Source organism: Ursus arctos, unplaced genomic scaffold (genome assembly GCF_023065955.2).
Source record: "Ursus arctos isolate Adak ecotype North America unplaced genomic scaffold, UrsArc2.0 scaffold_5, whole genome shotgun sequence".
In the NCBI taxonomy this organism is placed as follows: Eukaryota; Metazoa; Chordata; class Mammalia; order Carnivora; family Ursidae; genus Ursus; species Ursus arctos.
In genome coordinates, this window is record NW_026623067.1 from 42,605,668 (window position 1) to 42,619,703 (window position 14,036).

Sequence of the window (14,036 nt, forward strand, 5' to 3'; positions counted from 1 at the left end):
AAGGAAAAAATAACTTTTTTTCTTTGAGAAGTCTGCCCAATGCTGTGTTAATTACAACAGCAAGATCTGGAGACAGCTAAAACTTTAAAGGATAGAAAAATTATTTAACAAAATATGAGATATCAACAAAATAAAATACTGTATATCCATTTAAGACAATGATTACAAAGAAGAACTAAACGGAAAGGATATAACCAGTTTCTTAAAAAAAAAAAAAATTCCGAAGATTCAACAATACTGAACCCATACTCTCGGAAAGGCAACGAAGAGTTTGCAGCTGCTTGTTGAGCCAAGGAATACACTTCGCAATTCCACAGTTCCCACCCATCCGCTTTATTCGTAAAGAAGCTACTTTTATAGTCACATGGGTGAAGGCTAAATAACCTAACAGTCTTAAGGGCTGAAAGCTATTTTTTAATTTATACCACGCACTCCAGAATCTGCTCAAATTTACGTGGAAAGAAACTGCATTAGGAACAGAAAAAATCTGTGTTATTCACACAATTCCTAAAAATGTCTCAAACAGAACTTCAACATCAGGAACTAATGAGATGCGGCAGCACTGCTTATCAGAGAAAAAGACAAGAAACTATTCAAATATCCATTATAAAGAATGGTTAAATAAGCTGTGGTAGAGCCAAACAATGGAATACTATGTGGCTGTAAAACAGAAGATACAAGGAAGCTCTGCGCCGATTAAGGCAAATACCAAGACATAATTAAATAAAAAAGCAAGACGCAGAACAATGTGATAAAGTATACTGCCATTTGTATATTAAAAAGAGGGAAGGGTGCCTGGGTGGCTCAGCTGGTTAAGCATCTGACTCTTGATTTTGGCTCAGATCATGATGTCAGGGGAGTGGGATTAAGCCCCAAGTCAGGCTCTGCACTCAACAGGGTATCTGCTTGAGATTCTCTCGCTCTCTCTCTCCCTCTGCCTCTGCCCCCTGCTTGTGCATACACTCTCTCTCTCAAGTAAATAAAATCTTTATAATAAAAAGAGGGAGAAAGAACATACAGGCACTTGCTTGTTCATATGTGAAATATTTCTGGAAGGACATATAAAACAGTGATTTTAGTGAATGCCTACGGAAGGGGAAACTGAGTGACTAAGGATATATTTTGTATCTTTCTGGCTTTCCAATTTTGAGTCCTATGAATGTGTAAAAATTAAGTCCAAAAGTGAGTTTACAAAATAAGCAAGAAATAAAAGTTCAATTCAAAAGAAGAACTAAGATAGTATTCTATCAACTTTCCCTTTTAAAATGCTATTTATTGGGGCGCCTGGGTGGCTCAGTTGGTTAAGCGTCTGACTCTTGGTTTTGGTTCAGGTCATGATCTCAGGGACATGAGATCGAGCCCCACATCAGGTGCTGCTCAGCACTGAGTCTGCTTGAGATTCTCTCTCTCCTTCTCCCTTTGCCTCTCCTGCTCATGCTTTCTCTCTCTCTCAAATAAATAAAACCTTTTTTAAAAAATAAATAAATAAATGTTAGTTATTAAGATACCTAAGACCAGCATTTACCAAAGGGAATATAATATACTCTGAAATACCGGTAAGTAAATAAAATGTAAGGCTAAAAGCTACATAATCATCCAGATTTAGTTACTATCAACCAAGATTCTTCAGAAAAAAAAAGGCTGCAATTCTATACCAGGAATGCAGGTAATCATCTTCTACTGCAGCTGTTAAATCTTTTGGGGAGCACTGTCTCTATTCTTCAACCAGATACTTACTAAACTGAAACATAAGACTCAAAAATTCCATGGTCATATAGTCACACAATGAATACTGCACAGCAATAAGAACAAAACCACTGCTACACACATGTATGAATTTCAAAGACATAATTTGAGCAAAACAAGCCAGACACAAAGAGTACAGATTATATAATTCTGTATATAATTGGTGACTTATATCAGAGCAGTGGTTACCTTTGCAGGAGAGGGGTGAGTACTAACTGCAAGATGGACAAGAGAGCACTTTCTAGACTACTAGAACTGTTCTATACCTTGATTTGGGTGGTGCTTGCATGAGTGTACACACGTATAAAAATGCACCAAAATACAAACTTTAGAATTTACAGGGGCGCCTGGGTGGCTCAGTCGTTAAGCATCTGCCTTCGGCTCAGGTCATGATCCCAGAGTCCTGGGATCGAGCCCTGCATTGGGCTCCCTGCTCAGTGGGAAGCCTGCTTTTCCCTCTCCCACTCCCCCTGCTGTGTTCCCTCTCTCGCTGGCTGTCTCCCTGTCAAATAAATACATAAAAATCTTTAAAAAAAAAAAAAAAGAATTTACACACTGCATTGTATATATAACTCAATTAAAAAGATTTTTTTCAATGTTCTTTCCTCAATTGTTATGGTTAAAATTTTCCTCTAAATTTAAGCACTAAAACAAAAAATCTGCTACCCAACTCACCTCTCCCATTAATTCCTTAACAACAGGCACCACTCCATTGTGTTTGGTAAAGCCCTGGTATGACATATTCCTGGCAGCTCTTTGGGTGCAGATGAATATATCACCATTCCCCGTCTCAAATCCAATGTACTTCATATCAGGGCGAACCCAACAGTTGGTCTGTCCAAACATGGTCTCAGGTCTGAGAGTAGCAGCTACCAAGAAGATATTTTTCCCTTTCAGGCCACTAAGAAGAAAAAATATGTTAATGCAAAAAAAGGTGGTGGATTCAATCACATCTGTTATTCCAAAAAGAGAAAGCAGTAACTCTTTAGCAACCTACCTTAATTTGGATGGGTACGGCTCAAGCACTTTCAACTTGATTAAAGTATATTCCTGAGGTCCCACGCCCTAAACAAACAAACAGAACAAAAATTTGAGAGGAAAACAAACTTGGATTAAACACACTAATCTATATGAGAGATCCGACTCAAATTTTTTGGATGGATTCTCACATTGTTAGAATAATTCTTTCTTCCAATGAGGAGATTGCCAGTAGGGAGATGACTATATTCACATAAAAATCTAACCTGGGGGCACCCAGGCGGTTCAGGTGGTTAAGCATCTGCTTTTGGCTCAGGTCGTAATCTCCAGGTCCTGGGATTGAGTCCCATGTCGGGCTCCCGGCTCAGTGGGGAGTCTGCTTCTCCCTCTGCTCTCCCTCTCTCTCAAATGAATAAATAAAATCTTTTAAAAATGTTAAAAAATAAAAAATAAATAAAGCTCTAATGTGAAAGACATTACTTGAAAGGGTTGCCTGGGTGGCTCAGTCAGTTAAGCAACTGCCTTCAGCTCAGGTCATGATCCCTCTGCTTCTCCCTCTCACTCTGCACCACACCGTCTCCAGCTGGTGCTCTCTTTCTCTCTCTCTCTCAAATAAATAAATAAAAATCTTCAGGGGGAAAAAAAAAAAGAAGTGACTTGAAAGACCACCCTCCCACCCCACACCAGATCAGAACCCATAAAGGAAGCCCAGACACTACTAAGTAAAAACAGTTGGCTAAGAGCTCACTTGAGAGTGGAGGACAGGGGGAAAAAAATTAGAGTAATCACCCAAAATGGTGTTTACCAAAATGAGAGTCAGAATATGTAATCAAACAATCCCACAGAACACACATCAAAGAAATACCCTGGAGCTGGGGTCAGATGATGTGCATTCAAAACCTAGCGTAGGCCATTACTAATGGCTTGACCCAAGGGAGTCACAGTCTCTCTGAGCCTTCATTTCTTCATCTGTAAAATAACCGTACTGTGACTCACACAGGATTGTGCTGAGCAGCACATAGGACAATGAACAAGAAAATGCTTTGAAAACCTATGACATACTATTGGAATTTAGGATACTGCTGTGGTGTTGACTACATTAAAACTTAACAGAGTCAGTAAACTGGGTCTTCCAAATTCAAAATTTTTATCAACTCTCACTTCTATTAGGTAAGTCACATAATTGAAAGCTGACTTCGAAAAGTAGTCACTAGACTATAAATGCATTCAGAGATGGTAATAAAGGAAGATGCACTCATAGGGAATCCTAAGGTCAGATTCTGTCATTGTTACTGATTCACTGTGCCATGGCTTTAGGCAAATCACCCCGGCTTCACTCAAGTATTACAAGGAATAATGCTACTAATGTGTCCTACAGGAATGTAGAGTGAACTGATGTTATGCATGGCCAGAAGTACTTTGGAACTAAGCAAGCAGATACATGATCAAAGCAAGTATAAATGGAATCTGTGTACATCAGTTAGCCACATATCTCATTACCTTGCCCCATGCTCTCTTTTTTAGAGTTGTGTATTCTCCAGGCAGTGCTTCTCAAACATTAGCCTACATGTGAATCCTATTGAGAGCTTATTAGAGACCGATTTCTGGGCTCCACCCCCAGAGCTTCTGATTCAGCAATTTGGGGGTGAGGCTCAAGAATGTGCTTTTCTATCACAAGCATATGCAGCTGGTCCTAGCAATGCTCTTAGAGTAACAAGGTCCTAGACAAGACACAGACACCTACAGTGCCATTGTGCCTCCCTCTTCAGTCACCAGAATACACCTCAGCACTGGAATAAAATTATTTCTAGCTTCCTGATCTATTCTGTAAACTCTATGGCCATATTATAAAATATTATAATAGCTACTCTATGTCACAAATAATTACCTCTCCAGTTTGCCTGTCATGATCCATGCAAGGCTGTCCGTCTTTTGGAGAATAAATGGTATATCTAAAAAATAAGTAAGTGACAAACATTATTATAATATACAAGTTCTATCCTAACATATTTGCCTTTGTTGCTAATATCTTACAATATTTCTTCTAACTAAAACTTCTAACTGAACAAATGTCTACATCAATTATATATGCTTTTATGAGTAGTTGTCAGCCTAGTTATTTAATGAAACCTTTCTGTCTTCATCAAAGGTAATACCCCAGAAAAATATGCACTGACCTTGGCTTTGTGGTATGAAACAAAAGATTATGAAATATAATTTCAGTTCTGAAATACAAGTAGCTTTTAATTAATCAACAGAATCAAGGAAGAATCTTAAACAATTTATAGAAAAAAAGGATAAACTAACACATAAATAAAATTAGTTTTGTGCTTGGCTGGAAATACTGAACAGAATCTTTAGGGAGATCATAAAAGCCAACACTATGAGAGGGAGACAAACCATAACAGACTCTTAATCATAGGAAACAAACTAAGGGTTGCTGGAGAGGAGTGGGGTAGGGAGACGGGGCAACTGCGTGATGAATATTAAGGAGGGCATGTGATGTAATGAGCACTGGGTATTATATTAAAAAAAAAAAAAGCCAATATTTCTATTCTCCCTGTTTTTATTTGTCATAAACACCAAGAACCTCAGATACATTAAAATACTGGTAAGACAAAAAAGGAAACAAATGAGACATGGGAACAAAAAGGAAAAATGTATAAAATGAGAAAGGATAATGGGAAAAAGAAGGCTATCTATCAAGCAGTGAATTACAGTGCAAGAATTATGATTTTTGCTTTATTATATTGAAGGACAACAAACTCACCGCTTCCCAAATTTTATTTTGCTTCTTTCTCTTAATGTTAGAAACTGCCACTTGACAAATGAATCATAGTAAGGATTAACATCAGTGGTGATGAAGGAACGACGCCAGTCTACCTATAGAAGAGAAAAGAAAAAGGTAATTTTTTAGAAATTTGTATAGATTCTCTGAATAAGAATTCCCACAAATCAATTATTTACACTTCTACTCTTATTTTCCAACCTATAATTATATCAAACATTAAAAAGAAAACAATTTTCAGTTTCTATCTATTAAATACATAATATTAACTTGTGTTCATCAATTTTGAAATATACATATCCATATAGTAAGCATAAAGGAATTACAGTAAATTAAGAAAGAACACCTAAATAATACCTTTATGTATACCTAAATATATAAACTAAACTTTGGCTTCTTCATACTCTTCGAACTGAATTCCCTTCTACTAATTGCTATTAAAACATATTCCAATATAACAAATATTTGTTCCAATACAACAAATATTTAAGTACTTCACTGCTTACATCAAGGCCCATAACAATAGCAGTACTAAGTCATTAGTGCAATACAGGTGGAATATATTGTTCTAAATTAAGAGGTGGTCCAAATCTCATATAATCATAAACACAATGTGTTCTTTGTATTTTCTTAAACTACGGAGGGTGATGGACATACCTTCAAACCCATTCTCTTCAGATCCTGAATAGCCAGTGGTGGGAAATAATCAAGCCAGTGTTCTGCTTCAGAAAATTTGACTATCTCTTCATCAGACAGACCAAGGGATTTCATAATGCCCCACTGATATTTAGAAGATCCAGCTTTAGCAGCAGCTTTACTCTGAAAATAACCAGTAAAAACAAACTCCATCAAGGACCAACCAACAACTGGTTAGCAAATTCCAGGATTGCAATAATTTTAAGTGAATAATTTGATTTGGTAATTTTTTATATTCCAAAACATGCTGTTGGTATGTCAGAATACTAAAGGATCTAGATGTACTATTTTGTCTGCTAAATTTTACAGTTCAATACTAAGACTCTGATACCAGAAAAAACTAAATTGTTGGAACGATAAAAAATTATCATCAAAGATGTCAGCACCAATCTCTATTTCCTTTTTTCTAACACCATATACATCTTTTTTTAGTTATTAATAAGCACTAACAAGAGTTTTGTCTTTTCCTAATATTTACCAATATCAAAAAGGCAACCAAATGTCAGGGGTTGGAGGTGGGTAAAGGAGTTAAACTATAAAACTATAAAAACTATTAAAAAACTATAAAACTATAGGGGCGCCTGGGTAGCGCAGTCGTTAAAGCGTCTGCCTTCGGCTCAGGGCGTGATCCTGGTGATCCGGGATCGAGTCCCACATCAGGCTCTTCCGCTATGAGCCTGCTTCTTCCTCTCCCACTCCCCCTGCTGTGTTCCCTCTCTCGCTGGCTGTCTCTCTGTCACATAAATAAATAAAAAAAATCTTTAAAAAAAAAAAAAAAAAAACTATAAAACTATAAAAATGGGTGGCTCAGTCGGTTAAGCGACCGACTCTTGGTTTTGGCTCGGGTGGTGATCCTGGGGTCATGTGATCGAGCTCCACATCTGGCTCCCCCTGCTCACTTGCTCGCTTTCTCTAAAACAAATAGATAAAATCGTAAAAAAAAAAAAAAAAAAAAAAAAAAAAAGGAAGGGTGCCTGGGGGCACAGTCAGTTAAGCGTCAGAGTCCTGATTTCAACTAAGGTCATGGTCTCAGGGTCATGGGATCAAGCCCTGCATCGGGCTCCATGCTCAACAGGGAGTCTGCTTGAGATGCCCCCCCACTCTCCCTCTGCCCCTCCACCCCAACCCATGCATGCATGAGTATGCACCCACGCACTCTCTCTCCCCCACTAAAATAAATAAATAAATCTTAAAAAAAAAAAAAAGGGCAGGGCAAGGAATTTTAGAGGTGATAGAACTGCTCTGTATGGTACTATGATATCAGAAACATAACTCCATGTATTTGTCAAACCAACACAACTATCTACTACAAAGAGTGAATTTTATTGTATATATACTTGTTTAAAAAATCAACCAGGATATTGGAGGAATGGAAGATGAAATGTAGACTGTGACAAATGTATCTAACAGTATTATAAATACATGATACAACCACACTTTGAAGTGGGTTAAAAAGAAAGGAGCTTTATGGGGCGCCTGGGTGGCTCAGTCAGTTCAGTGTCTGCCTTCAGCTCAGGCCATGATCCCAGGGTCCTGGGATCTACCCCACACTGGGCTCTCTGCTAAGCTGGGAGCCTGCTTCTCCCTCTCCTTCTGCCTGCTGCTCCCCCTGCATGTGCTCTCTGTCAAATAAGCAAATGAAATCTTTTAAAAAAAAAAAAAAAAGAAAGAAAAAGAGAAAGAAAGGAGCTTTAGAAGTAACTTTGGGGGAAGCCTGGCTGGCTCAGTTGGTAGAACATGCGACTCTTGATCTCAGAGACCGTGACTTTGAGCCACACATTGGGTGTAGAGCTCATTCAAAAAAAAAAAAAAAAAAAGAAATAACTTTGGAAAAGAATGTGTTGACTAGCTTCTAAGGACAAATATTAGACAAAAAGCATATACAAACACTATGCTTCTGTTGGTAAAACTGTTTCTCCCAGGTGTATGGGTTAGCAATTCTGGAACTACTAGTAGACTAGGACTGAACAAATTGTATACTATAAATAATGAGAGCCAGGTTTCTCACTGTTGGAGAATGAAGTCACAAATTACCAAAGGAGAATGCTAGAATGAGGACCATGGTGCTAAAATGGAGCCAGGAGTATCACTATGAGCTTTTTTTTTTTTTTTAAATAAACTCTGCACCCAATGGGGGGCTCATACTCATGACCCCAACATCAAGAGTTGCATGTTCTACCAAACGAGTCAGCCAGGGGCCCTGCAGGATGAACTTTTTAAATGTATATAGAGATGGGTAAAGAAATATAGACAGGTGCATATACGTGGGTTACCAGGGTTATTATATATTTTTCCTTGCTCCTTCTACTGAGAAGGGCTACAATGAGTGTACCTAGTATTCAGAACTTAGCTTCTAAATACAATTTCTCAATAAAAGGAAACAGGATTCCTTAGAGAAGTGGTTGATTCCAGGCTATAACAGGGAAAATAAAAGATGAACCTGGAGTATGTTGGGCACTAGAAAATAATACCGTGCTTAAAAAAGAAAAGAAAAAAGATGGGGGCATGTCAGATAGACACAGGAGCCGACTGAAAAGACCCTCAATGGCCAAAACCAGAGCAAGTTGAGCAATAACAACCGCCCCATAACACCAGATAGTATTGGAGTATAACTCAAAGAATAAAATAAATATCCATGAATCCACACTGATATTTTTAAAAAGCCCGAATAAATAAGTAAATGGGGAAGAAAGGACACCTATTCCTTTTCAGAAGACTTCCAGGTAATAAATGTAGAAGGAATGAGGGAAATGGAAAATCACCATTAGAGCAATACAGTTACAATTGTTGCAGGCAAGAGCCACCAACAAATGCTAAAATTAGTGAGAAAATATTTAAAAAGATTTTATTTCCAGGGGCGCCTGGCTGGCTCAGTCACTTAAATGTCTGACTCTTGATTTCAGCTGAGGTCATGATCTCAGGGTCATGAGACTGAGCCCCACATCGGGCTCTGTGTTCAGCGGGGTGTCTGCTTGGGATTCTTTCTCTCCCTTCCCCTCTGTCCCTTCCCCGACCTGAGCCCCCGCTCTTGCTCAATCACTCTCTGTCTAAAATAAATAAAATCTTTTTTAAAAAAGAAATATTATTTCCATAACCTCAAAGTATCTCTCTCAAAATATTTATGAATCAAAGGGAAAAATGGAATCCCTACAGTAGAAAAACCTGGCGGACACCACCTAAGCCAAATGATCAAGGTTAACATCACACATAATAAGATATCAACATCATATACTCACTGATATTATGCCCTGAGGGGGGACACATCACCTCTCAGCCTACTCATGAGAAAGCATAGACAAACCCAAATTGAGGGACATTCTATAAATGATCTGACCAGTACTCTCCAAAAGTGTCAAAGTCATGGAAGACAAAGATGGAAGAGACTAAGGAGACGTGACAAGTAAATGCAATGTGGGATCTTGGATTGGACCTGCAAACAGAATAAGGACGTCAACAAAAAAACTGTTGAAGGTCAAATGAAGTTTGTAGTTTACTGAATAGCATTGTTAAAATGTTAATTTCTTAGTTTTGAGGACTGTACATGGTTATACAAGGGGAACTGAAGATTACGAGGGAACTCTGTTTTACCCTGCATTCCTTCTCTAAATCTAAATTATTTCAAAATAAAGTAAAAAGGGGAAAAACGCCATCAAAAAGTCAGAAAGATAATTTTTGTTTTTGTTCCTTTTTCAAAATTACTGAGCACTTTTTATGTGCCAGGTACTGGGAATACAAATATAAATTAGACAAATATAAATATAAAATTTGAACCAAAATAAACAGTATTAACCACCAAACCTTTTTCCCTTTAGCTTTATCCTTAATTATTACATCTTCTGTTTTAACATTGATTTCTTCCTCTTCTTCTTCTTCATCTGGAAAATCAGGGGGGCAACCGTAAAGCTCTATTTCTCTTTTCAACTTATCAGCACACGCCTATAACAAATACAATATTAGAGTGAAGTTCAAAATTCAAGGTAGAAACAATTTGCATTTTTTTGGTATTTCTACGGCCAACTAAAATTGACTGAGATTTTCTCCATCTATACACATGTGAATCATTATAGAAAACTCATATAATTCATGTATGTCAAAATTCAATAATTTATAAATTAGTATTTTACTTCATATATTCAGCCAGCATTTATTCAACAAAGTACTCAATGTAGTACACTATATATAGACATTAGAAGTACCAAGATATATAAAATAGTGTTATCATTTTGAATAACATAAATAATAGCATTTCTCAGTTTAAAGATTACTGTCTTATATCTTCTATCATCACCTCAAGCCCGCAAGGCAGACAGGAAAGGCATTAAATTAAAAAACACACGGGGGCGCCTGGGTGGCTCAGTCAGTTAAGCATCTGCCTTCGGCTCAGGTCAAGTTCCCAGGATTCTGGGATCAAGCCCCATATTGTGCTCTCCTCAGCAGGGAGCCTGCTTCTCCCTCTCCGTCTGCCCCTCCCCTTGCTCATGCTCTCTCTCTCTCTGTCTCTCTCTGACAAATAAAATCTTTTAAAAGGTAAATAAATAAATAAATTAGAAAACACACACTGAGAGATGGGGGTTTAGCTGAGGTTATACAAACTGCCGATATACGCCTTTCGACGTGATACAGCAGGAGGTTTACACCTCACCAATACAGTATTCTTGTCAGAATATTTTAATCATGAAGAAACAATCGGAAAACTCAGATGATGGGGCATTTTACAAAATAACTGGCCTAAATTCTCAAACGACATCAATGTCATGATAAACTAAAAGAAACCAAGAAGAACTGATAACAAAATCTAACGTGTGATCCACAGCACACGAACTTAAACTTCTCCAAGGGGACAATGAGACTGTGTTGAGGCAGAATGCCCTTGACCTCCAAAGACGCATGCTAAAGTACTTGCAGGTGGCATGACATGATGGGTGCAACTTACTTTCAACGAGTTCATAGAAAAAGAGAGAAAAAAGTGTGCACGTATTACATGTGTGTGAACTAAAGCGACTATGGCAAACGTTAATACTTGGTATCTACGTGTGAAAGGTATACGGGTGTTCATTGTCCTAACCTTTTACCTTTTCTGCAGGTTTGACATTTTTCAAAATAAAAGGTTGGAGAAGCAAAAGAAATGGGAGTTAAATGTCCCAATCCTCTTGTATTTAGGTAATCCTTTCAACTCTCATTGTCTGGCCCCTTCTTTACTGAGAATTATTCCTAATACACATTTATGACAAATGAAGACCTTTGCAAACATGATGAAAATATGACACAACTAAAAAAAAGCTGTTACACAAAAAAAGCTTTTTACTTGATGCTGACATCCTATACATCATGTGCACAAAATATCACGCTACTTTATTGTTAATAGTTATAATCTAACTTGAAATATGAATATGTAAGGTCACCAACAGAGATAGCAAAGTTACTTAGAGATACTTAGACCTTTTTGTGTGCCCTCTATGCACTTCTTCAAATATCTTCTACAAATTAATTTTCACAATAATTCAACTCATTTCAAAAACACGGCATTATAAAGTATCTGAAAATCCTACTTCAAGCTCTTAAATTGGACATTACATTTGCTTTAAGCTAAAAAGAGTAGGAACCAATCCCAAAAGCAATCTTACCTTAATAGGCATTCCAGTACAGTGTAAACCAAAGGGAAACAGACAAGTTTTTCCTTTCAGTCTCTGGTATCCTACTGCAAACTATAGAAAGCAAACTAAATTTAAATTATAAATTTGAATGCTAGAAAAATACAAAATGTTGACTTTTCACAAAGATCATCAGTTTAGCTTTCTTCTTCCTCTCCTCCTTTAGAAGGAAGTCATTCCAAAATTCTGCCCACTAGTCCTTTTTTCTGTCTTTTCACCATCCTAGGAATTACTTATACTTATTACACACTGCATATACAAATTAAATATAAGAATATCTTATAGAAGTAAAATATTAAAATTATGTTTAAAATTAAGGAATTCTAAGTTCCCTTAACAGAAAATAAATTCTATATATGCCATTTTCTTCAAAATAGTATTTATCAAAGACCCTCCACCCTATTATATTAAACACAGAGGAAACTTTACCTCACATTTGGATAAAGAAAATGTGTGTCCCAAATGAAGGCGCCCATTCATATACGGATATGGGAAGGTTACAAAGTACTTGCCCTTGCTGCAAAACAATCATGTAAAAAACAAAGTACAGAGAAAAAAATGTTAAGTTCCTTTTACAACGAAGGGGTGGGGCTAAGGGAATGTGTACTACAAACAACTTGTTTAAATTTTATTATTTAAGAGGCACCTGGGTGGCTCAGTCAGTTATGCGCATCTGCCTTCAGCTCTGGTCATGACCCTGGGGTCCTGGGATGGACAGCCTCATGGAGCACCTGCTCAGAAGAGAGTCTACCTCTCCCTCTGCCCCACCCCTGCTCGTGCTCTCTCTTTCTCTATCTTTAAAAATAAAAATTAAATTAAATTTATAAGTCTGGAAATTAAAAGCCCTCTGAAATTCAAACTTACTTTTGATTTAGAAAGAATAAGATATTTATAGGTAGATATCAAAGAAACAAATATCCTTGAGCAAATACTGGAGGTTTAACTTAAGCTAAAATGCTAAGTAAAGATAATTTACTAAAGATAATTTTAATACTCTTAGGAAACTGGATTAATTTAATGTTTTAGTGACTAAACAAGATTTGCCTTCATTAGATATTTATAAAGCAATTCAAAGTCTGTCAGGTGAAATAAAATATCCTCAGAATTACAAGATACATGGTAAATTAAGTTAAAAAGCACCTTTTTGAAGCTGTTTATTATGTTATATTCTCTTCTCTTACGAATCAAATGTATAATAAACATACATGTCATGCAGCACAATAAAATGAACACCTGTAGGCACACTATCCAACTGCTGGCCCCACGGAAACTACACTGTGTGCTCCTCACCCCTCTCCCACCAGAGATAACCACGATCTTGAAAGTGACTTTTGTCATTTCCTTGATTTTGAATAGCTTATATGTATGTCTGTCTCCTTAAACAATGTATCATTTATTTTGCTCAGTTGTGAGCTTCACTAAAAAATCATATATTGGGGCACCTGGCTGGCTCAGTCAGTACAGGAAGCAATTCTTGATCCTAGGGTCATAATTACGAGCCCCACAATGGGTGTAGGGATGACTTAGAAACAAAAAATTTTCACTCAATGTTACATTTCTAAGTTTCTTCAGTTCATTTTCTTTTTTTTTTTTTTTTTTTTTTTTAAAGATTTTATTTATTTGACAGAGAGAGACAGCCAGCGAGAGAGGGAACACAAGCAGGGGGAGTGGGAGAGGAGGAAGCAGGCTCATAGCAGAGGAGCCTGATGTGGGGCTCGATCCCAGAACGCCGGGATCACGCCCTGAGCCGAAGGCAAACGCTTAACCGCTGTGCCACCCAGGCGCCCCTGTTCAGTTCATTTTCTTTCACTAAACAACGCAGCTTTTTCAGTTGATTCTTGGTAACTTAAAATTACCTAAAATTGCCCCAAATTCTAAAACCAACAAAAGCTTCAAACGATAGGTTAAGTAACATCAGAGACTTTACATTACAACAATACTCTTAATGTTGTAAAAAAAAAAGAAAGAAAAAGAAAAAATTCATTAGAGTGTTGCTGAGCAGCAAGGAGGATACACTTGAAAATGAGAAAGTCCTGAAAAGTAGTCCAGACCCTGTCAATGCCTAGTAACCTTAAACTGGTTACTTAGCCTCCCTGTACCTCAGTCTTCTCATCTGTAACACAGGGATAAAAGTATTGCTAATCTTAAAGGGTTAAGAAGATTAAATGATACTATAC

The 14,036-nt window shown here is 37.2% G+C and overlaps 1 protein-coding gene across 2 annotated transcripts in view; it reads right to left on the reverse strand.

Moving 5' to 3' along the window:
- The window catches only part of LARS1 (leucyl-tRNA synthetase 1), a 67,788-nt gene that overhangs the window by 44,400 nt on the left and 9,352 nt on the right, over positions 1 to 14,036 (reverse strand). For both annotated transcript variants that reach the window (XM_026498991.4, XM_057307446.1), the window contains 8 exons: positions 12,289 to 12,376; positions 11,833 to 11,913; positions 10,007 to 10,144; positions 6,170 to 6,331; positions 5,495 to 5,607; positions 4,613 to 4,676; positions 2,744 to 2,811; positions 2,422 to 2,647 (listed from right to left, as the gene is read on the reverse strand). In XM_026498991.4, the coding sequence (XP_026354776.1) occupies positions 2,422 to 2,647; positions 2,744 to 2,811; positions 4,613 to 4,676; positions 5,495 to 5,607; positions 6,170 to 6,331; positions 10,007 to 10,144; positions 11,833 to 11,913; positions 12,289 to 12,376 (940 nt within the window). The remainder of the gene's footprint in view (positions 1 to 2,421; positions 2,648 to 2,743; positions 2,812 to 4,612; positions 4,677 to 5,494; positions 5,608 to 6,169; positions 6,332 to 10,006; positions 10,145 to 11,832; positions 11,914 to 12,288; positions 12,377 to 14,036) is intronic.